This window comes from Pristis pectinata, chromosome 26, assembly GCF_009764475.1.
Source record: "Pristis pectinata isolate sPriPec2 chromosome 26, sPriPec2.1.pri, whole genome shotgun sequence".
Classification (NCBI taxonomy): Eukaryota; Metazoa; Chordata; class Chondrichthyes; order Rhinopristiformes; family Pristidae; genus Pristis; species Pristis pectinata.
Genome location: NC_067430.1, coordinates 23,328,136 through 23,353,857, shown reverse-complemented (window position 1 = coordinate 23,353,857; position 25,722 = coordinate 23,328,136). Strand labels below are relative to the sequence as shown.

The 25,722-nt window shown below is 41.2% G+C and overlaps 1 protein-coding gene across 1 annotated transcript in view; it reads right to left on the bottom strand.

Moving 5' to 3' along the window:
• The window catches only part of LOC127583471 (tetratricopeptide repeat protein 34-like), a 52,123-nt gene that overhangs the window by 19,560 nt on the left and 6,841 nt on the right, over positions 1 to 25,722 (bottom strand). The window contains exons 3-4 of the mRNA XM_052039502.1: positions 10,831 to 11,023; positions 3,838 to 4,004 (exon numbers count right to left, since the gene is read on the bottom strand). Of these exons, the coding sequence (XP_051895462.1) occupies positions 3,838 to 4,004; positions 10,831 to 11,023 (360 nt within the window). The remainder of the gene's footprint in view (positions 1 to 3,837; positions 4,005 to 10,830; positions 11,024 to 25,722) is intronic.

Sequence of the window (25,722 nt, the reverse complement as noted above, 5' to 3'; positions counted from 1 at the left end):
TGCTAGTACCTTTCCTGCAATACAATGGGCTCCTATCTTGTTTAGCAGCCTCATGTGCAGCACCTTGTCAAAGGCCTTCTGAAAATCCAAGTAAACAACATCCACTGACTCTCCTTTGTCTATCCTGCCTGTTACTTCCTCAAAGAATTCCAACAGATTTGTCAGGCACGATCTCCCCTCAAGGAAACCATGCTGACCTTGGCCTATTTTTTCATGAGCTTCCAAGTACCCCAAAACCTCATCCTTAATAATGGATTGTAACATCTTACCAACCACTGAAGTCAGGCTAACTGGCCTATAATTTCATCTTTTACCTCTCTTCTTAAAGGGTGGAGTGACATTTGCGATTTTCCAGTCCTCCGGAACCATTCCTGACTCTGGTGATTCTTGAAAGATCATTAATGCCTCCATAATCTCTTCAGCTACCTCTTTCAGAACCTTGGGGTGTAGTCCATCCAGTCCAGGTGACTTTTCTGCCTTCACACTTTTGTTTCCCAAGCATTTCTCCTTAGTAATAGCAACTACACTCACTTCTGCCCTGACTCTCTCGAATTTCTGGCATGTTGCTGGTGTTTTCCATAGTGAAGACTGATGCAAAATACTTATTCAGTTTGTTCGCCATTTATTTGTTCCCCCATTACTATCTCTCCAGCATCATTTTCCAGTGGTCCAATGTCCACTCTTGCTTCTCTTTTACTCTCTATATATCTGAAAAACTTTTAGTATCCTTTTATATTATTGGATAGCTTGCCTTCATATTTCATCTTTTCTCCCCTTAATGCTTTTTTAGTTGCCTTCTGTTGGTTTTTAAAAGCTTCCCAATCCTCCAGCTTCCCAATCCTCCAGCTTCCCACAAATTTTTGCAACATTGTATGCCCTCACTTTTGCTTTTATGCTGTCTTTGACTTCCCTCAACAGCCACAGATGACTCATCTTCCCTTTAGAATGCCTCTTCTTCTTTGGGATGAACTGATCCTATGTCTTATGAATTACTCCCAGAAACTCCTGCCATTGCTGCTCTACCGTCATCCCTGCTAGGGTCCCCTTCCAATCAACTTTGGCCAGCTCCTTTCTCATGCCTCTGTAGTTACCTTTACTCAACTGTAATACCGATACATCCAATTTTGGTTTCTCCCTCTCAAACTGCAGAGTGAATTCTGTCATATTATGATCACTGCCTCCTAAGGGAGCTTAAGGTAAAAGAACCCTAATCAAATCTGGTTTATTGCACAACACCAAATCCAGAATTGCCCTTTCCCTAGTGGGCTCAATCACAAGCTGCTCTAAAAAGCCATCTTGTAGGCATTCTACAAATTCCTTCTCTTGGAACCTAGTACCAATCTGATTTTCCCAATATACCTACATATTGAAATTCCCCATGACTACCGTAACATTGATCTTTTTACATGCCTTTTCTATCTCCTGTTGTAATTTGTACCCATCCTGGCTACCATTTGGAGGCCTGCATATAATTCCCATCAGGGTTTTTAATCCTTTCAGTTTCTTAACTCTACCCACAAGGATTCTACATCTTCTAATCTTGTCACTACTTCCCAAGGATTTGATTTCACTTTTTACCAACAGTCACCCCACCCCCTCTGCCCACCTGCCTGTCTTTACGATAGGATGCAGGTCCTTGGATGTTTAGCTCCCAGCTGTGACGTTCTTTCAACCATGACTGTGATGCTCACAGTGTCATATCTGCCAATTTCTAAATGCGCTATGAGCTCATCTACCTGATTTCATATACTGTGTGCATTCAAATATAACACATTCGGTCCTGTGTTCACCACCCTTCTTCTCAAACTTGTCTCCATGTTGCCTGAAGTTAAATTCTTATCACTTTCTAAACTTTGTCTTATTCTTTATTCTGGAGACTTCAGTAACTTCTCCAGCACTTTCCATCCCTTTTACTTTATCCATACTTTTCCAATCTGTTGAACCCATCCCCCTACAGTTTAGTTTAAAGCCCTATCTACAGCCCTAGTTATGCAATTCGCTAGGACCCTGGTCCCAGCATGGTTCAGGTGGAGCTTGTCCCATCAGAACAGCTCCCTCCTTCCCCAATACTGCTGCCAATGCCCCACAAATTCAAACCCACTTCTCCCAACTTTGAGCCATGCAATAAACTCTGATCTTATTTACCCTGAGCCAATTTGCACGTGGCTCAGGTAGTAATCCAGAGATAGTTAAAAATCAGAACCAAAAAGTAATATAGTCCCTAGCTGCTTAAATTCCCTCAGCAGAACCTCTTCCCTTGTTTGACCCATGTCACTGGTACCCACATGGACCACAACAACTGGATCTTTCCCCTCCCATTTCAAATTCCTCTACCAGATGAGATGGCCCAAACCCAGACACTAGGTAGGCAACACAGCCTTCAGGTCTCTCGATCCTTGAGACAGAGAAATGCATCTACTCCCTTAACTATACTATCCCCAATCAATCACAACTGCATTTCTCCCCTCTGCTCCCTCTTGAATGGCTCCCTGAACTATGGTGCCACTGTTCAGTTGCTCATCCTTCCTAGTCCCAGTCTCATCCGCACAGGGAGCAAGAATCTCAGACCTGTTGGACAAGCTCAAGGGCTGAGGCTCCTCCAGCACTACATCTTGATCTCCCTACCAGCCTCACTCTCAGTCACACCCTCTTGTCCCTGACCACAGACCGAATTTGAAGTAGTTAATCTAATGGGTGTGACTAGATCCTGAAACATCCAGGTAACTTTCCCCCTCCCTGATGCATTGCAGTGTCTGAAGCTCACATTCCAGATCAACTTTGAACCAGAGTTCATCGAGCAACCAGCACTTGTGGTCACCGGGAACCAAAGGGGTCCACCAGCTCCCAAATCATCTGATCCTGCATCCCTACTTTATTTAATTAGTTATAATTTGATGTATTTTTACTTAACTACTATAAAAAACCTGTTCTTACCTGCTACTTACCTGTGCTTCCTCACTGAAGCCTCTTGAGCTGAAGCTTCAGAATTCCCTCTCCTACACTGGCCCACTGTCACAACGGCCCCTCCACTTTACCCTACCTTCCTTTTATTGGTCGAGTTGCCACACACTTAGCCAATCACATAACTTTAAAAAAAACTGCTAGCTTCTCCCCTCTGCTGCTCTGACTGCTGCAACTGGAGAAAAACAAACCCCCAGCTGAAAAAACACTTTTTAAAAAGTGTGTTTGATGTGGATCAGTTTATTTCAAGCATTATACAACCCTTCTGATTTAAAGCAAGCACCAGCAGTTGTTGGTTGGCCAAGTTAAGAAATTGGTGCATATCAGATAGTGAATGTACATGCAGTTTGTGATATTCCTGAAGTATATACTATTATGTGCACAAGCAAAACATAATCTGAGAAGATCAGTCCCTGAGTATAGCATGCAATTATCTTTCTCCTAAGCCAAAAAAAAGTTGTGATTATAACAGCAATGGCTAAAAATAAATGCTTGTAAGTTCTGAAAATTTTCCAGGTATGAAGACAGATCATACAATTAAAACTATTTTCAATTGAATATGTAAGATTGTAGACATGATCCAGATATCTTAAATAGCAAATGAAAGAAAGTACAAGCAAGATACTTAAAGGATAGTGGAATAGTCAGAACAAGCACAAAATTTATGCCTGGAGCCTTAATTAATTAATTTGCTTTAAAGAATGTCCTCAGAAATACGGTACAAAAGGAATCCTTTACAACAGATATGAAGTGTTATATCTGCATATCAAGATTGTATTTTCAAAGTGAGTCTAAGGAATTACTGCACAAATCTTAGGAAACACAAGCTGTTGTATATGTTCTCAATAATTACAGCCACTAGAGAATGCAAATTACCTTTCGCTTATTCAGGACCACATACATGAAGGCACGTCCACATCGTGCACGCACATGTGATGGGTTTGCCTTTAAAATGGTGCCAAAGTCAAAGATTGCTGTTTTCTTCTGATTAAGATGTGCATAGCACCGAGCTCTAGTGAGTAATGAGGCCTCATCAATGCCCCCTAGAATAATAAATTTAGAACATTTCAGAGATTCACAAGATCAAATGTTAAAGAATAGTACTTGTTGTTAAAAAAGTTAGAATACAGACATTACAAGCAAGGCCAGAATTTATTATTGTAGTGGCTGCAGCTTAGAAGAGGACATCAAAAACGTTTTGGTGCCAAGCAATCTGAGGATAATATATGTGGCATTCATAGTGCAATTGTGGGAACATGGATATTTAAAGTAGTAGAAAAAACACAATTTTTTTAAAAATGGAATAAGTTGCCAGATGAATTTTGGCAAGAATACTGCTCTCTTTGAACCACCTTGCAACCTTCAAATATCCACCAAAATAATCACTGAATCTTGCACTGATTTTAATTCTAATAGGAGAGAATCATTGAAGCCCATTCACACTTTTCATATTTTGTCCCTGCCTCATCTTTGGGTATTTGCTAAATGACTTGATTACATCTACAGCTTTCAGAAAGGATAGGGTCACACAACCTTTCAAATATTCCTTTTGCAGTGGCAATAATTTAGAGTTTTTATTCAATTTGTAAACAGGACATGGTGTTTGAATCTTGGGCTCCATTTTGCTTTGCTCTCAATTCTTTCCAATACACTGCTTTTTTTTTTGAGGTTTTGTTGTTCCTTAAAGTATATGGAGTTAATTCAAAGGTTCAACAAAAAGGCACATTATAAAACTAGGGACTAAGGTTTTCACTTCCACTGTTATATTGGAGAACAAGCTACCAGTAAATTTTGAACATGTGATATCTTGTAATGCTTCTGTTTAATCTGATGTAGCATTCTAGATGCAACTTCAATTGTTGTTTATCAACTAACAACCACTACGAGGTATGACACACCCAGACTGCCACATTATCTCACTTTTGCAACTGATTAGCACGTTTAGCACATCTCAGAATGGCAACTTCTAAATCTTCATTTTAGCAACACGGTATCTATTATGAATATAAATAATCAATCATATTCTTAAACTAACATTATGTTCGTCAAGCCCATAGCCTTAAAAAAATGCTCATCTTATACTTCCATAATTAAATGCAGCTAATTTATTAGTGTTTGGAAGCATCCAGGACAGCTGAGATGCATTTCAGAAGACGAAAGCATTTCTCTCATTAGCCAGCTGTGAAAAGTTACTCAGATTTAAACAAGGCCATAATCATTGGCATTGGCAGATAAGAGAACAACTCCATTTCCGTAATATTGACTTCCGTTTTGTTTTGATTAAATGCTTTCAATTCAAATGCTACGTACAGCCAGTAATTAGATTGTGGCCCAGTCACAAAAGAGAGGGTAATTTATTGTTCTGATTAAAGCAATAAGGATAGTGACCCAACTATTTCCATGCTTCCCAGGGTAGCCCCTCACCTTCCACCCTCCATAATTTTGCTCTCCAGATCCTGACACATTCACCCAGGATCCCCATGTTCAGTGACCAGAAAAAGCTCCCAGTATATCAATGCTTCAATCTTAAAGTAATTATCCTCACGTTCAAAACCCTGCACAGCCTGGCTCAACCTTATCTCTAACCTCTCAAGTTATCCCCCAAACCCTTTAACACTGTTCCTCCTGTCTAGCCTCTAGTGATTCCCCTTTAATTTAGTCCACCCTCACCAACTGTTTTCAGACTTCTAGGTCTCCATTCCCTTCTTCAATGCTCATTAGAATAAATTAAAAGCCAACTTGCCAGATCCATTTCTACCTAAAATTCGCAACTGTTATCCGATACAGCAAGTATCCCTGCCACTCCATGGGAGGCCTCATTTTAAAATATCAATGATTGATCAAGTAGTATGCCAAGGCTAGTGAATTATTTTGATGCCAGTACTGCACATTAATGCAGATTTCAGCAGTTTAAAATCGAGTCTGCTATTGCTGACAATGTTGAAATGCTTCTTATCCACAGCCCAGTGGAACAGTCTGTAATTCACTAATTGTAGTTCAACCAGCTGCATTCAACCACCCACTTCAGAGTTCTTATGTAATTTGTATTCACTTTGCTCAGAACACATTTCTTACTACTACCATGCAAGACAACTAGGCTGTTAAATGTGCATATTATTTTATACCTGCAAATTGGAGCTCGCTGCAAGAATGTGTTTAATACAAGTCAGAGACCGAGAGACTGACCAACCACAGGGGCCCCTTGAGGCTTCTCTTCTCCCTGCCCATTCAATAACATGGTGAATTTGAACATCTTTCAATTTCCTAAGGGTTTGAATGTACTCAATGGCTAAGCATTAACAGTTTTCTGAGGTACAGAATTATGAAGATTTAGAACCTCAAATTTCTACTCTTCATGATCCTAAATGGCTGACCCATCATTCTGTGACATTGTGCCCTAGTTCTACCCTCTCCATTTCAGGGAAATCATTTCTCAGTATCCTTCCACTTCAATGAGATCATCTCTTATTCTTCTGAACTCCACTGAGAATAAGCCAATCTTACTTAATTTCTCTTTATTGCTCAACCCTGTCATCCCTGGAATCAATCTAGTCAATTTACATTGACAGTCAAGGCAAGTAAGTATAGGTTAATGGAGAGCCAAATTGAACATAGTACTCTAGGTGTGGTCCTACTGTACAACTGCAGTAAGACTTCTTTACTCATCATCCAAATGCCCTGCATGAAGGCCAACATATAATTTTCCTCCCTAACTGCTTACTGTACCTGCATGTTAACTTCATATTTCATTAACCTGCAAACCCAGATTCCCCCGTATATCAACATTTACCAGTTTCTTACTATTTTAAAAATATTTTTAAACCTTCCCAACATTTTTACATTTTACATTCCCACATCATTGTTGGATCGGGAATTCTAGAGATTGAGGATAAGCGATACAATTCCAAGTCAGTCTATGTTTTGGGAGAGAAATCAGGTGGCAGAGCTTCCATGCATTTGCTGCTCTTGTTCTTGGTGGTATAGATCAAGGGTCTGGGAGATGCTGAGTAAATAGTTCTTGTAAAGAAACAATCTCAGTCCAGACACTGCCTGGAGCATTTTTGAGGACAAGACTTACTTGGTTGCTTTTACTTTCCAAAAAAGATAATGGCAAAATGGTACTCTTCCATAGCCACTATTCCCTTCATTTGCAGTGGATCTAATATAACTAACCAAATGAATTAATACATTCTTGAATTATTTGTCATAGGGTCACACAACATGGAAACAGGCCCTTTGGTCCACTGAGTCTATGCCAACCAGCAAGCACCTATTTGCACTTATCCTACATTAATTTCATTTTATTCTCACTACATTCCCATCAACACCTCCCCCCTCCCCCCCCCCCCCCGATTCTAGCAACTAATCATTTTTGTCTACATTATGGGGAAAATTTACAAAAGCCAATTAACCTACAAACCCACACACTTATGATATTTGGGAAGAAATCAGAGCACCCAAGGTACTCCGACACAGTCACAGGAAGAACATGCAAACTTCACTTTGGCTGCACCAAAGGTCTCAATTGTACCCAGATTGCTTGAGCTACGAGGCAGCAGCTCTATCAGCTGTGTCACAATGCCAGAACTGCCTGCAGAGAAAAACAAACTACTGGAGGAATTCAAAGGGTTGAGCAGATCTGTGTTTGTTGGGGGGGGGGGGGGAGAGAGAGAGGAGGGAGGAAGAAATTGTCAATGATCTGGGTTGAGACGCTGCAACAGGATTTAGAGAAGATAGTTGGTATAAAGAGGAGAGGGGAAGGAATGAGACAGGACCTGGTAGGTGATAGGTGGACCAAGGGGTGAGGGATGATGGGCAGAAGGAGCCAGATGTGGGAGGGGTGGAATTGGGAGACAAAGACAGTTAGAAGCAGTCAAAGACAGAAAAAAAAAGCAAATGGAGGCAGGTAGTGTGGGGCAGGAGGGAGCCCTCCCTCTCCCCCACCTGGCTTCTTCTGCCCATCATCCCTCACCCCACGTCCATACGAAGTACCAAATTTATCAACGGCCATCTTGATATTGCCCCTCTTCCAGATTTCCTGGATGGTAGGTTTGTCATTGCCACTTGACTCTGAAATCGCATGCCTCATTACACACTCAAGATTGTTCTTGGTGGTATAGATCAAGGGTCTGGGAGATGCTGAGTAAATAGTTCCTGTAAAGAAACTCACACCTTGAATGTAGCATTAGCATGGGTTATAACAATAAAGTGATGTTAAGGGTCAAAAATGTTACCTGAACATGATTTAAAATAACTATCAAATGACTGAATTAGAGTTTAAATTAAAATACAACTCCCATAGGACACCAATAGCCTGTAAAGAAAGCTTCAGACAAACATTTTCAAGGGCAATGTCCTGAATGGAACAAAGCAAATAGGAAAACATTGGTTAAAAAATCACGTGCATTCCCAAACTCTTGTTTACAGATCAATGCTCTTTTTGCTTTGGAGAGCTGGAAAGCAGATCTTTGTGTCCAATAATAATAGAGAAGAGTCACTCCAAGTACTCTCCATTAAATCATATAGTTGCTCCGAGTAGAAATTTTCCATATGTTCATATTGTATCTTGCAACGTTTCTGCTCTCACTTAAGCAAATGAGGCAATACATTTGGGAAGGAGAATTTTTTTCCCACTCTTGCAGACATGGAATCTACCTCCACTCCTGAAGGTGCAAATTTTTTGAATGAATTTGAAAAGTTTAAGCCAATGAAGAATGGGGGTTTCAGTAGAAATTGACAAGGACAGCGACAACAAGTGGATGTGTGGACAGCATTGCTTTTTCAAGTTAAATTTCTGATGTTGGAAAGATAATGGAAAAGGCTGGGAGGTGACAAATGTATGGATAGGCTTTTCAGCAGTGCATCCTAATTCACTGACAAGTTTTGACATCGAATACTACATTAACTACCTATAAACGTAATCTTAAATAGCATGAAAGATTATTTGGAACAAAACCTATTACTCAAAGCTAACAGACTGCCAAAAAATCCAAGGCCTAAACTCGTCAAACTAATAGGTATGGGATATGATACAGGAAATTTGAAAACACATTGGAGTCAGCCTACACGTAGAACCCTAGTAAGTACTACATTATGGATAGAAGAGAACAAGAAAACATTCCACTTTGTCCTTGCCCAAAATATGCATGCATAAACTTTCTAAGAGGAACCCTGGGAAATTATTTAGCTGTATGAGCTCTTGGTAATTTCTCTTCCTGAGCAGAGGGCTCCAATGGCAACCACAGCCCCAAGCTTAAAGCACCAGACTCAAAAACCAGGAAATTAAGCTGAGCCCTTCCAGGGTTGGTGGCATTATTTCGTACATGGTTAATTTTTAAAATACTGAATGGAGTTCTTGGTAATTCTTTCAATAAATTGTGTTCTTGGAGTTAGTTAAGCAGTTTACATCTCTAAATGAATTTCAAATTCCACTCATGGAAGGAATAAAAAAAATGGCAGCATATTTCTTAAACCAGTAGCTAAGCCATTCAGAAGGGAAATAAGGAAGCACACTTTCCGCAATAAGGGTGATAAAAATTAAGAATTCCATACCCCTTCAAGGCTGTGGAATCTGGGACAAATAGAGTCATACAGCATGGAAACAGGCCCTTTGGCCAAACTGTTTCATGTTGACCATGATGCCCATCCAGGCTAGTCCCATTTGCCTGCATTTGGCCCATCTTCTAAACCATTCCTATATAATGTACCTGGCCAGTTTGTCTTTTAAAACTTGTTTTTATACCTGTCTCAATCACTTCCAGAATGACAGCTCATTCTGTATACAGGACCAATACTCACCCGAACTCACTTTCACTGAAATAGGGAGAACCTCCCGTCTTCTGACCATAAACAGGCTTATAAGAGGAGTAGTCTGTGTCTGTGAACTGGAGTGACCAGAGTCCAGTGTCTGACTTGAACTGGCTTTAATTAGTGTGAAATGGTCTAATTCAGCAAAAATGAAGAAATGACATTGGAGGTATGCGATGAGGGGGTGCCACCTGTAGCCTTGGGCCAGAGCCAATGAGGGGGGTGGACACAGGATGGTCCAATGTGTCAGAGCCAACAGAATCAAAGTAGAACGGTGCAGAACTGATAAGTATAATAATGAAGGTTTTCAGAGGTAGAGCAAGGTCTCAGAAGACTAACAAGCAAGGACTCTGGGGGCTGGGGTGGAACCAACTTGTGCCTGGGCCAAGGAGGAGGATCAGTTGGTTGGCCAACAGGATATCCTCTATTTTGGTGAAAGTGAGTTTGGGCGAGTATTGGTCCAAAAGGAACAGTAGTATTCAGGAATTAGATGGATATTTGCATTTGATATCATAAGTTGATACATTAAACTTGAGTAGTTTGAATTAATTGGAATGTGTGGTTATTCACCTAACCTAAGTTGGTTGACCAAGGTAAGGGTCAACACTACACTCCATGGAAAAGTCATCCTAGCCTGTCCAACTTTTACTCAGTCCCTCGAGTCAGTAACTCTTGATTAGCTTTAGATAATTCAATCTTGAACCAACTGAACAGTGGTTAATCAAGGGGATGAATGGTCACTTCAGTGCTAATATTTTCAAAATGCATTATTACACCAATTTACAGTGACCAAGATTAAAAAATAGCACAGATGCCATACTTTCAAGTAGGCTACTAGATAAACTGGTCACTTAAGACTCAACAGTTATTGGACTGGTTGAACTACCTGCATTTTGGATCATTAAGTTTCCACTCTGCTTTAAAATCCTAAAGAATTCTTGGATTAATGAATTTTTGTCCCCATTGCCATACACTGGCCCCCTCAGTCATACTTAGATTGGGACTTGGTTACAACAAAGTTTTGTTCTTTTTAAAAACAAACATCATACAGCTGCCACTAACCTGATGTTATGATAGCCAAAGACAGATAGGCCACTGCTTCCTTTACATATGTATCACCTTCTTTATTTTGTAGGATTGACATGGCACTGGAATAACAATGTTGCTGCAGTAGGTCTCGATCTTCTGCTTTAAAGATGTCCATTATGGGCAGAAGACAGGAGGTATCTCCAATCTCAAGAATTTTCTTTATTAGCTAGAAAAATAAAATAAACACAGACCTCAAGGACTGGATGGAGACTAATTCATACACCTTTACCAAAACAGCACCTTTTCAGGATCTGAAAAGATCATTATGAACTATCTTGCTAGTCCCAATGCCTAGGAATTATTTTAATCTCATTGTCCCTTGTACCCCACTGTCTTTCCTTCAGATACAGCCCCAACTTTATTGAATTGGTGAAACACATGAGGAAGAGGGGCCTTGTTGTTTGTCCTTTCTCTATCATTTACATATCTGCCTCAAGATTTTAATACAGTTATGCAAATAATTCATAAAGATATTTACAATCTCACATTTAGCCTCGAGTTCATATCCTATCCCAATGAGCTAAAGAATAGTTTAAAAAAAAATCAAACAGCTGACACAATAAACGCTGTGAAAACTGATTGCAATGAAGCAATCGGTGTTTTGCACCCTTCACTTTTGACAAAAATCCCTATCCAATTCTTCCTCAAAAAAGGTATATATCTGATGATGTTCTTTCATTCAGATGGAATCTCAAAATTTGAAATATGCATTAAAAAAAATACCAGAGATTGAATCTACACATGATCAATCCTTGGACAGGAACTTGATCATTGAAAAATCTAACCCTGAAATCCTATTTCCATGTTCCTTTTCAAATAAAAAGGGCAAAACTGTTAAGTTAATCTATCGTCAATTTAAAACCAAAATTAAAATACAGGTGGACACAAAAGGACCCTGGCACCATTTGAAGTGTGATTAAATACAAATGTATTAAGCCCTTGCAGCCAGCAAGCACAAGTTTTAATTTCTATTAAGAATGAGGACAAATTTGCAGGAAGGCACCAATGGGCACTGGTGCAATGTGGAAGAAACACCTCAGTGGTGCAGAATGGAACTCTAAATGTTGGGGTTGAATTATTTTATTGGTGCAGAGTAAAAGGAACCTTATTTGTCTTTACCTACGTCATCTGATGCGGGCTGCAGACAGTGGATACTCAAAACAATCTATGTATAATTGGCAGTCAAATATTTCTTCTGGCAAACAGAGCTTCATGAGATTTTTTAAAGAAAAACATCACTCAGGCTGGATGTTTACAAGTGATGAGTCAAAATAGCTGACCAAGAACCCAACAACTCTGATCTGGCAAGAGCTCTGACAGGGGTTATGAAATCAGACTGCCTTTGTGGTAATAGAATATAACAATACAGGCCACACTAGATTTTTCACATCTACAAAACATACCAAAATTTCATTATTATTTGACATGAGGAAACAGCACATCCCAGAAAAACCACAGGTTGGTGTGTGTTGATTTGAAGTTTTAGATACAGGCCGTGGCAAGATCAGGCATGTAATTCCACAAGAGGTTCACCATGATGTTGCCTGTGATGGAGCATTTCAGCTATGAGGAGATTGGATAGGCAAAATTTATTTTTCTCAGAGTAGAAAAAACTAAAAAGGTGGGGGGGGGGGGGGGGGGCGGGGGAGAACCTGACTGAAGTACACAAAATCATGAGAGCCATTGATAGGGTTAATGGGGAAACTTTTTTTTCCTTTAACAAAGATGTCTATAATCAAACTGCATAGTTTTAAGTAGTAGATTTAGAGGGGGATTTGAGGGAGAAACTTTTCATCGTAAGAGAAGCTGAAACCTGGAACACACTGAGGTGATGGTGGAGGCAGGTACATTCTAAACATTCAAGAACACAGGAAATTGGATCAAAGTAGGCCATCTGGTCCGCCAAGCCTGCTCCGCCATTCAGTAAGATCATGGCTGATCTGGCCATGGACTCAAATCACCTACCTGCCTTTTCCCCATAACCCTTAATTCCCCTACTTGGCAAAAATCTACGTGTCTTATATATATTTAATGAGGTAGCCTCCACTGCTTCCCTGGGCAGAGAATTCCACAGATTCACTACTCTCAGGGGGAAAAGCAGTTTCTCCTCATCTGTCCTAAATCTATTCCCTCTAATTTTGAGGCTTTGTCCCCTAGTTCTAATCTCACCTACCAGTGGAAATAACCTTACTGCATCTTATCTATTCCTTTCATAGTCATGTTTCTATAAGATCCCCTCTCATTCTTCTGAATTCCAGCAAGTATAGTCCCAGGCAACTCACTCTCTCCTCAGAGGCTAACCCCTTCATCTCCAGAATCAATTTGTTGAACCTCCTCTGCACTGCCTTCAAAGCTTGTACATCTTTTCTCAAGTAAGGAGACTAGAACTGCATGCAGTACTCCAGATGCAGCCTCACCAGTACCCTGTACAGTTGCAGCATAACCTCCCTGCTCTTAAATTCAATCTTTCCAGCAATGAAGGAAATTTCATTTGCCTTCTTGATAACCTGTTGCACCTGCAAACCAACCTTTGCCAATCCATGCACAAGCACTCCCAAGTCCCTCTGCACAACAACATGCTGCAATCTTTCACCATTTAAATAATAATCTGATCTTCTATTTTTCCTTCTAAAATGGATGACCTCACATTTACCAACATTGTACTCCATCTGCCAGACCCTTGCCCACTTAACCCATCTATATCTCTCTGCAGACTCTCCACATCCGCTACACAATTTGCTTTTCCACTCAATTTAGTGTCATAGGAAAACTTAGATACTCTATACTCAGTCCCCCCCCTTCCAAATCGTTAATGCACATTGTGAACAGTTGCAGGCCCAGCACCGATCCGTGGCACCACATTCACCACTGATTGCCCTCTATAGGTTCTTCCCTTTATACTGCGCTCATTATATCCTCAAAAAACTGCAATAAGTTTGTCAAACAGGACCTGCCCTTCCTGAATCCATGCTGCATCTGCCTGGTGGAACCACTTCTATCCAGATGTCTATTTCTTCCTTAATGATAGCTTCAAGCATTCTCCCCAACTACAAACATTAAGCTAACTGACCTATAGTTACCTGCCTTTTGCCTACATCCTTTTTTAACTAGTGGCATGATATTCGCTGTTTTCCAATCCACTGGGACCTGCCCAGACTCCAGAGAATTTTGGTAAATTATCATAAATGCCTCTACTATAACTTCCGCCATTTCTTTCAGCACCCTGGGATGCATCCCATCAAGGCCAGGGGACTTGTCTACCTTTAGGCCCACTAGCTTGCTCATCATTACCTCTTTAGTGACAGCGATTGTATCGTGGGTCTCACTTCCTAATGCATCCATAACATCTCTCTTTGGCATGTTAGACATGTCCTCCATCATGAAGACAGACACAAATTAGTTGTTCAAGGCCTCAGCCATTTCCACATTACCCAATATTAATTCCTCCTTCTCATTTTCCGAGGGACCTACATTCACTTTAGCTACCCTTTTCAGCTTTATAATTACAAAAACTTTTACTATCTGTTTTTATATTTCGTGCTAGTTTATTTTCATAATCTATCTTCTCTTTCCTTATTGCTTGCTTAGTAGTTCTTTGTTGCTTTTGAAAGTTTTCCCAATCTTCCAGTTTCCCACTACTCTTGGCGACTTTGTATGCATGTGCTTTTAGCTTGATGCCTTCTTTTATCTCCTTAGTTATCCAAAGCTGGCTCTCCCCACCCTTACTGTTCTTGCTTTCAACTGGGATATACTTCTGTTGAGCACTGTGAAAAATCTCTTTGAAAGTCTTCCACTGTTCCTCAACTGTCCCACCATATCCTGTGTTTCCAGTCTATGCTAGCCAACTCCTCCCTCATCCCGTTGTAGTCTCCCTTGTTTAGGCATAATACATTGGTTTTAGATCAAACTATTGCACCCTCCATTTGTATGAGAAATTCAATCATACTGTGATCACTCTTTCTAGGAGGATCCCTAACTACAAGATCATTTATTTTACCTGTCTCATTGCACAGGACCAGATCCAACATAGCATTTCTCCCTTGTACGTTCACTAACATGCTGATCAAGAAACCTATCACGGAAGCACTCTATGAAGTCCTCCTCAAGACGGCCTTGACCAACTTGATTTGCGCAATGTGCAAGTTAAAGTCCCCCATGAGAACTGCCGTTCCAGTCTTACATGCATCAAATATCTCTTAGTTTATTGCCTGTGCCACTGTGATGTTATTATTTGATGGCCTATAAACAACTCCCACCACTAATTTTTTCCCTTTACTATTCCTAATCTCTACCCAGATAGACTCAACATTCTGCTCCCTAGATCGTACATCGTCTCTCACTATCGCCCTGATCTCATTCTTAATTAAGAGTACTACCCCACCTCCCTTACCTATCCTTCCATATCACCTAATACCCTTGGATATTTAACTCCCACTCATCTCCGCCCTGCAACCACGTTTCTGTAATGGTCACTAAATCATACCCCTTTGTACTGACTTGTGCCACAAGTTCACTAACTTTGTTTTGAATACTACGGGCATTCAGATAAAGTGCCCTTACACTCAATATCCTTTTAGAATCCAGTAACCTTTGTGTCCTTTGTGTTTAACTTTTCTGTACTCCACTCTTATTTTTCTCTTTTCTAACTTTTGCTCTGGTCTCTGCTTTTCTTCCCTCTGTCTTTCTGCATGGATTCCCATCCCCCTACCATATTAATTTAAACCCTCCCCAACAGCCCCCTAGGATATTGATCCCAGTCCTGCCCAGGTGTAGATCGTCCAGTTTGTACTGGTCCCACCTCCCCCAGAACCGGTTCCAATGCCCCAGGAATCTGAAACCCTCCCTCCTGCACCACTACTCAAGCCATATATTCATCCTAACTATGCTGCTATTCCTACTCTGACTAGCACATGGCACAGGTAACAATCCTGAGATTACCACCTTGGAGGTCCTACTTTTTAATCTATCTCCTAGCTCCCTAAATTCTGCTTGTAGGACTTCATCTTGCTTTTTTCCCCCCTATATCATTGGACCATGGACCAAATGGACCATGACAACTGGCTGTTCACCCTCCCCTTCCAGAATGCCCTGCAGCCACTCAGAGACATCTCTGACCCCTGCACCTGGGAGGCAACACACCAACTGGGAATCCCCTTTGCAGCCACAGAAGCTTCCATCTATTTCCCTTACCATGGAATCCCCTACCACTATAGCCCTGCCACTCTTTTTCCTGCCCTCCTGTGCAGCACAGCAACTCATGGTGCCATAATTCTGGCTACTGCTACCTTCCCCTGATGAGTCCAACAGCGTCCAAAGTGGTATACCTGTTTTGGAGGGAGATGACTGCAGGGGACTCCTGCACTACCTTCTAGCTACTGCTCTGCCTGTTGGTCACACATTCCCTATCTTTCCCTAGATCCTTAAACTGCGGTGTGACCAACTCACTAAATGTGCTATCCACAACATTCTCAGCATCGCGATGCTCCAAAGTGAATCCATGTGCAGCTCCAGTGCTGTCATGCAGTCTGTCAGCAGCTGCAGTTGAACACTTCCTGCACATGTAGTCATCGGGAACACTGGCAGACTCCGAGTTTGCACATTGCGCAGTAGGAGCATGACACGATCTGAGCTCACCTGCCATGACTGAAAAGCTTTGAGGGAAAATAAAGAGAAAAACAAAAGAGAACAAGAATGTACCCTCACCTTAGTGTTGCTCGCCCTCCTCACCAAAGCCTGGCATGCACCAAAGCCCATACTTAGACAACCAGCAGCACTTAGACTAGACAGCAGCCCCTTCCAAAATGGCTGCTCCACTTGACTCTAACCTCTTTTTATTAGCTACTGATAATTAGCCAATCACCTATTAATTAACAATTAGGTGACTTACCTCATATTCCTGCGAGTGAAACTCACAAGCAAGCAACGAGACTCACCTCTTTTCAATTCTCCCGCTCTAAGTCCTGAACTCCTATAATATTTACTTTAAGAAATATTTAGACAAGCACTTGAACCATCATGGCATAAAAGGCTCCTTGCTGAGGGCTGGAAAATGGGATTATTATAGATAGGTGCTTGATAACTGCCACAGTGAAGTAGTCAAAGGGTTTAAAAACAAGTAGCCTGGAACAGAAGAATGGACAGTGTTTTCAGTTTGAACAAGCATTTGTTACATAAAAGGATGGTTAATCATCCATGAAGATCTCTGAGAATGCCAAAAAAATACAAAGATACTGATTAGAACATAGTTGTAGGAGTAAGTCTCCCAATATTGATTGATTATAAAATTATAAATCAAGAACTGTTTGAGAAGCCATCAATGGCAGTTAAATTACAAAACAAAACTACAGACTGAAACTGGAACTTAATTAGATAAAAGGAATGAGGCTGCAAAACAACATTCTCATTATCCTCCAATTCTCTATTATTGGAACTCAAGGTCTCAAAGGGCTAATAAACTGAAAACTTATGACAGCAACCATCTGTTTATGGGGAGATATGAAACAATAGGTCCACTCTGAAACATCACCCATGGCCTGCAAGGCCTCAACAACAGGCAGAAGAGCTAGATGTTACGATGATAAAATAACTAAATGAAGACAATAAAATACCTACGTGGTGAGACTTAGTCACGAGACCCATGCAGGGAAACCATCAGGAACAATCAATTCCACGTTCCTCTGTGCCTGATTGGCTCAGCACCAATAACTAGCATGCTACACAGCCGGTGAAGTGGAAAATGGAGCTGGAAGTGTAGCAACTAATAGTCCAGCTTCAATGGACAAGGATGGACGAATTAAGTCAGATGTGAACTAGAATACCGAAGTAATACTACTTCATTGGAAGAGAACAAAGGAACAAGATAAAGATGGGTCCTGGAAATAGGATTCAACTCCTTACTGATCCTTGGAATGACATGGGAACCTGGGATTGCAGCAAGAACCTTGGATCAACACTCAGTAGAGAGGAACTTTGGATCTCAGATTCAGAGAACAAAGGGAAGCTATGAGCCTGACTTATACTGATCACCTCATATCTTGACCAGTAGTACACAGTGCAAGCTGTGGGTGTTTATAATTTGTCTTTGCAATTAAAAGTACAAATAAAGCTAATTGCCAGTTGTCAGTAGTAAGCCACTAATGTTAGAACAAATTTGACACAACTGACACAGTGGGCTGAAAGGCCTGCTTCTATGCTGAGTTATAGAATCACTCCAATGACAAAGCACTAGAATTGTCATGAAAACGATATAAAAGCACACAATATTTTCATGAGGTACAGTCCTGATCTTTAAAGGATTAACTACAGCAAAATTGGTAATTGGTTTATTGTCACATGTAACAGGATAAAGTAAAATGTTTGTTTATATGCCACCCAGACAGATCATTCCACGCACAAGTACCTCAAAGTAGTACAAAAAGGAATAGAATGCAGAATAGTGTTGCAGTTACAGAGAAAGTGCAGTGCAGATTGACAAATAAAGTGCAAGAGCCATGACAAGATAGACTGAGAGGTCAAGAGAGTTCACCTTTTAGTGCAAGAAAGGTCCATTCAAGAATCTGATAACAGTGGGACAGAAGGTGTCCTTGAGCTTGGTGGAATGTATTCTCAAACTTTTGTATTTTCTGCCTGATGGGAGGGGGAGAAGAGAGAATGACCAGGGTGGGAGGGGTCCTTGATTACGTTGGCTGCCTTCCTAAGGCAGCAGGAAGTGTAGACAGAGTCAATGGAGGGGAGGCTGTTTTGGGTGATGGACAACTCTCTGCAATTTCTTGACGTCTTGGTCGGGGCAGTTGCTTTTCCAAGCTGTGATACATCCAGATAGGATGCTTTCTGTGTTGTATCTGTAAAAATTAATGAAAGTCATTGGGGACATGCTGAACTTCTTTAGCCTTCTGAGGAAGCAGAAGCATTGGTGTGCTTTCTTGGCCATAGTGTCCACATGGCTGGATCAGGACAAATTGTTGGTGATATTTACACCTAGGAACTTGAAGCTGTCATCCATCTTCATCTCTGCATTATTGCTGCAGACAGAGAGCAGTTAGATTGCAGAGCAATTTGATGAAGTGGATGAAATGTATAGTTTGGTACAGAAATGATGATTCGGTACATGGAGGATAGAAGAACAGGATGCCAGTACATTGCGCAGCATTCTGGAAGAACCCAGAAGTAGGTCAAATTTATCAGGTGCATAATCCTACCTCAGGGAATTTAAGTTCACTTAATTAAATAAACTAGAATTTGAAGCATCATAAAACTGTTAATTGCCATAAAAACATCTGGTTCACTAATGTCCTTCAGGAAAGTATATATTACATCCTTATCCAGTCTAGCCACTATGGAATTCCAGGCCCACAGTAAAATGGCTGACACTTTAAAAATTACTTAGCAAACCACTGAGCTGCAAAGCTGCTATGTTAAATCACAGCAAGTTCAAAGAAAAATATGACCACCCAGCAACAACCTAAACACTAAACTTGCAGTAACATCACTCCCAGCCTAGTGAACTTTGCAGAGTCATCCTGTAAACATCTGGGAAAGGGTACTCAAGTTCTGTGTGCTTGCACAAGCAATTCAAGTAATAGTCTTACATGTGCAAAATCACAGAACCATACCTTTCAGCACAAGGAAACTGCTCTAGCACTCAAGAAACGTGACACCATCCAGAATAAAACAGCCCATTGAAATGAACCAAACCAAACAATGGCTAACACGAGGGGACATAATTTTAAGGTGATTGGAAGGTAGGTATAAGGGGGATGTCAGAGGTAAGTTTTTTTTTACACAGGGAGTGGAATGCACTGCCTGCAGAGGTAGTGGGGGCAGAGACATTCGGGACACTTAAGACACTTAGATAGACACACGAATGATAAAAAAAAGGGGGGCTATGTGGGAGGGAAGGGTTAGACAGATCTTAGAGCAGGATAAAATGTCAGCACAACATTGTGGGTCAAAGGGCCTGTACTGTGCTGTAGTGTTCTACGTTCGCCCTTACTAAACATTCACTCCCTCCAACACACGACAACTGCAATGCGTACCATTTACAAAATGCACTAGTTACTCACCAAGGCTCCTCTATCAGCACTTCCCAAAATTGCAGCCTTTACCAAGAATAACCATAGTAGATGCATGAGAAGTCCACCTTCTAGTTTCCTCTCCAAGCTGGACACAACCAGACTTGGAAATAGATCACCATTCCTTCACCATCAGTGACTCCAAATCAACAATAAAATGAGAGTACCTTCATCAAGCAAACAAGAGTAATTAGCAAGACATTTGAAAAACTAAAACACCTTGGCAGCTGCAACAGCAATAAACTAGAGGGGTGGGGTGGAGTCTGTCAGCTTTTAACCATCTAAAAGGACTTTCACTGGCAAAGCTTATTCTACCTGCCCATTCCATTGAATGACCTGCCACTACACACACTCCAGGACTTGGAGAAATTAAATCAGCCATCCAAGTTCAGCTAAATATGCCCAAGGGAGGAGAGAACTTAGGATTCAAGTACGGATGTCAGACCAATGTCTGCAAAATCTGTGCCAATATTTGACTGCTTGAAGAAATTACCAGAGATTTGCTGCCACCTTGTGGCCAGAGAATTAACAAAAACAGAAACTATCAAAGGATAAAGTTAGAACTGATTACAGCCCGACTCAACCAAGGCCGATCAGAACTCAACTCCAGCCAAGTAATTAATTTTTCCATGCACTTGTGGAAAAAGTAGTTAATACAGTAAGATTAAGCAAATTATCCTGTCACGATAGAGGACTGAGCTGGACTGGAACAGCACAAATCCAACCAAATGTTTGATTAAAATAAGCACACAACCCTCCTAGTTGGGTACATCAGCTCCTAACATGGGTAGGTCATATGCTCCCTTGAGCCTTTTCCATTATTCAAAAAGGTCTTGGCCTCAACTCCATAATTCTCAACTTCACTTGCCGAAAAATTTCTGCCTTGGTTCAATGACAACTTTCTGGAGCAACAACTCCAAATATTCACAACCTTCAGAAGTAAGTCCTCATCAGCTCCATCTTAAATTGATTACCCCTTATTTTGAAACTATGACCCCTAGTTGTAGATTACTCCCTCTACCTTTCCCTTCAGACACTCAGGGAGAAACATTTCTTCAGCCTCAACCCTATCAAGATGCCTCAACCTTAAGTGTTTCAAGAAGACAAGGTTAATGGCAAGACTCTTAGCAGTGTGGAGGAACAGAAGGATCTTGGGATCTGGGTCCAGAGATCCCTCAAGGTTGCCACGCAGGTCAATAGGGTTGTTAAGAAGCCATATGGAGTGTTGGCCTTCATTAGTCGGGGTACTGACTTCAAGAGCCGTGAGGTAATGTTGCAGCTCTATAGAACTCTGGTTAGACCACACTTGGAGTATTGTGTTCAGTTCTGGTTGCCTCATTATAGGAAGGATGTGGAATCTTTAGAGAGTGCAGATGAGATTTACCATGATGTTGCCTGGATTGGAGAGCATGTCTCATGAGGATAGGTTGAGTGAGCTAGGGCTTTTCTCTTTGGAGTGAAGGACGATTAGAGGTGACTTGATAGAGGTGTACAAGATGATAAGAGGCATAGATCGAGTGGACAGTCAAAGACTTTTTCCCAGGTCGAGAATGGCTAACAAGAGGGGACATAATTTTAAGGTGACTGGAGGAAGGTATAAGGGAGATGTCAGGAGTAAGTGTTTTTTTCCCCCACAGGGAGTGGTGGGTGTGTGGAACGCACTGCCTGCAGAGGTTGTGGGGGCAGATACATTAGGGACATTTAAGAGACTCTTAGATAGACACATGAATGATAGAGAAATGGGGGGGCTATGTGGGAGGGAAGGGTTAGATAGATCTTAGAGCAGGATAAAATGTCGGCACAACATTGTGGTCTGAAGGGCCTGTACTGTGCTGTAGTGTTCTATGTTAAGATGGCCAGATTCTTCTGAGCTCACTTAGTATAGGCCCAATCTAAAGGGTTATCTATCCATTCCCCTTCATACCAGGAACTAACCTAATGAACCTTCTTTGAATTGTTTCCAATACATGTATATCCTACCTTAAATTAAAAAAAACTGTACACTACACTCCAGGTTCAGTCTCGCCAACGAGTGCAGCAAGAAATTCCATCCTTTTATACTCCATACCCTTTGACCTTCATTTGCCTTCCTAATTGTTGTATTTTCTAACTTAATGTGTTAGAATACCCAGATCCTTATGTACAGCAGCATTCTTTAGTCTCTCTCCAATAACCTCACATTTCCCTCTATAGTACTCCATTACCTTGCTGCAAATTTCCACCCTTCTCCCACTTTCACTAACATTTCTGACTCTTCCCTATCAAGAAATGTTACCAACGTTGATTATAGGCCCAATTCCCACAGCTGACTTCAATGCACATCCTGCTACACTGCTTCCTGTAAAGACTTCATTCCATTCTGCCAGTTTCTGTGTCTTTCCACATCAGTGCTTTTGCATTTCTTTCTGCTTTCCTTTTTCCTTAAGTGGCCTACCACTTACCATTGTTCATTATTTTTCCACATTTCAGAATGACATACAAGGAGACTATTTGGCCCAGAATCTATGCCAGTTCCTCCCCCTCCTCCCATTTATTTCCTGGAAACTCATTCTCTCTCAAATGTCCATTAATTCTCTCCTGATTCTCCTACAGCCCACCTACACTAGGGGCAATTTACTGTAGCCAACTAACCTACCAACTAGCAGGTCTTTGAGCTATGAGAGAAAACCAAAGCACTTGGAGATAACTCGCATGATCACCTAGAAACTTCACATAGACAGCACAGCCATCTCCCTCACAGCTCCAGCAATTAGGGTTCAATCCTAACCTTCAGGACTGTGTGTGAAGTTTGCATGTTCTCCCTGTGGCTATAGGTTTCTTCTATGTCACCTGGTTTTCTGTCATATCGCAAAGACACACAAGTTGATAGGTCAATTGTCCCCGAGTGTAGACGAGCGGTAGAATTTTGGGGGAAGATGAGAATGTGAGCAGAATAAAATGGGTGCTTGATAGTCAGAGTAAATTGGTGGGCCGAGGGGCCCACTTCCATGCTGTATGACTATGAATCTATGAACAAAGTAAGTTAGGATCAAACCCAAACCACTGGAACTGTGAGGCAGCTACTTCCTTAATAATGAATTCCAGCATTTTCCCCAATATCAAATGTCAGGCTAAGCCATCCATAATTTCCTGCTGTGCCATTGCTCTCAATTGTATCTTCTCTATTTCCCACTCTTCTGCTCTCACCCCCAATTTGTCCTCCACATCTAATGGATCATCCTCTAATTTCCACCAACTTCAAATAGATTCCATCATCAGATACCTCTTTCCCTCCCTCCTCTTTTCAGCATTCCAAAGTGACAATTCCCTTCTTAACTCCCTGATCCACTCTTCCATCTCCACCAACCACACCCTTCTCGTGGAACTTTTCCCAAACAGCAATGGGAGGTAAAAACCCTGCCTTTTTACCTTTTCCCTTTGCACTATCCAGTGACTCAAACAATCCTTCCAGATGGAGAAGGAAATCACTTGCACTTCTTCCAATTTAGTTTATTGCATTCAGTGAGGAAACCAGGCAGACTGGGTGATGGTTTGCAAAACACTTCCATTCAGTCTGCAAAGAAAGCTACGAGCTTTCAGTCTCCTGCCACTTTAATTTTCTGTCCCACTCGCTCTCTGATCCTACGATACCCGAAATAAGCTCAAAGAACAGTATCTCACTTTCTCAATACACTGCACAACCAGGGACTAAATAATGAAGTTAACAATTTTTTTCCTCCACTGATGTCATTTTTCCCCTTCTTTAACTTTAGTTTAAGTAATTGCCTTTTGACATTCCCCTTTATCCACCCTGGCTGGTACATCCTCAACGAATTCTAATAAACTTGTCAAACACAATTTCCCTTTCATAAAACTATGTTTCTAAACATTCTGCTACTACTTCCTTAATAATGAATTCCAGCATTTTCCCCCAACAACAGATGTCAGCCAACTTGTCTGTAGTTTCCTGCTCTCTGTCTCTCTCCTTTCTTGAATAAGAGTGTTACATTTACAACTTTTCAGTCCACTGGGACCTTTCTCTAACTAGAAAACTGGAAAAATCATAATCAATGCATTTATCATTCACGAAGCCCCTACTCTTGAGAATCCAAGGTATAAACCATCAGGTCCAGAACTGTCGACCTTCAGTTCAATTAATTTGCATTTATTGCTAACAAGTTCCTCTCTCCCTTTTACAACCCTTCTCCTGATTTTCTACTATTCTTTGGATGCTTTCTACTACATAGAGATCACAATATTTCCCATCAACTCTCTAGTTTCCTCCTCTAAGAAACCAACATTCACTTAACTGTTCTCTTCCATTTATAACTGCAGAAGCTCTCATCCATTTTCATATTTCTTGCTGGTTTACTCTCAATCTACTTTTTTTTTTGAAGGTCGTCCTTTGTTAGTTTCTAAACTTTTCCCAAACTTCTGCCTACTACTAACTTTTGCAACGTTGTGTATTTCTTCTTACAATTCAACTATGGGTGGATCATCCTTCTCCATTTTAATTTCTCAATGGAAGTCAAAACCATCTTGTAATCCATTTCCTCAATTCACTTCAACCAAACCTGTCTTTAACTACTAGATACCAGTTTCAGAGCAAAGCTTCTCAAATTGAATGTGAAATTCTATCATGCTATAATCTCACCACCCTAGATTTACACATGGTCAAATCTCAAAAAGCCTGTTTTAGTAGGTTTATTTCAATAATATTTTGTGAAACTTTCCCAAATGCACTCAACAAACTTGTTTAAACTAATGAAGATTAAAGTCACCCATGATCATAGAACATTACAGCACAGTACAGGCCCTTCAGCCCACGATGTTGTGCCGACATTTCATCGTACTCTAAGACCTATCTAACCCTTCCCTCCCACAAAGCCCTCCATTTTTCTATCATTCATGTGCCCAAGAGTCTCTTAAATGTCCCTAATGTATCTGCCTCCACCACCCCTGCCGGCAGTGTGTTCCACGCACCCACGACTCTGTAAAGAAAACTTACCTCTGACATCTGCCCCCCATACCTTTTTCCAATCACCTTAAAATTATGTCCACTCGCATTAGCCATTTTTGCCCTGGGAAAAAGTCTCTGACTGTCCACTCAATCTATCCCTCTTATATACCTCTATCAAGTCACCTCTAATCGTCCTTCACTCCAAAGAGAAAAGCCCTAGCTCACTCAAACTATCCTCATAAGACATGCTCTCCAATCCAGGCAACATCCTAGTAAATCTCCTCTGTACTCTCTCTAAAGCTTCCATATCCTTCTTATAATGAGGCGACCAGAACTGAACACAAGACACCAAGTGTGGTCTGACCAGTTTTGTAGAGCTGCAACATTACCTCACAGCTCTTGAAGTCAATACCCCAGCTAACGAAGCCCAACACACCATATGCCTTCTTAACAACCCTATTGACTTGCGCGGCAACCTTGAGGGATCTATGGACGTGGACCCTAAGATCCCTCTGTTCCTCCACACTGCTAAGGGTCCTGTCATTAACCTTGTATTCTGCTTTCAAATTCAATCTTCCAAAGTGTATCACTTCACACTTCTCCGGGTTGAACTGCCACTTCTCAGCCCAGCTCTGCATCCTATCACTGCCCTGATGTAACCTACAGCAATCTTCTACACTATCCACAACACTGACGTCTAGGCAGAATGTGCTCCATCTGCAACCACCCTCTGCCTTCTACGGGCAAGCCAATTCCGAATCCACACAGCCAAGTTTCCCTGGATCCCATGCCTCCTGACTTTCTGAATGAGCCTTCCATGAGGAACCTCATGAAATGCCTTACTAAAATCCACGT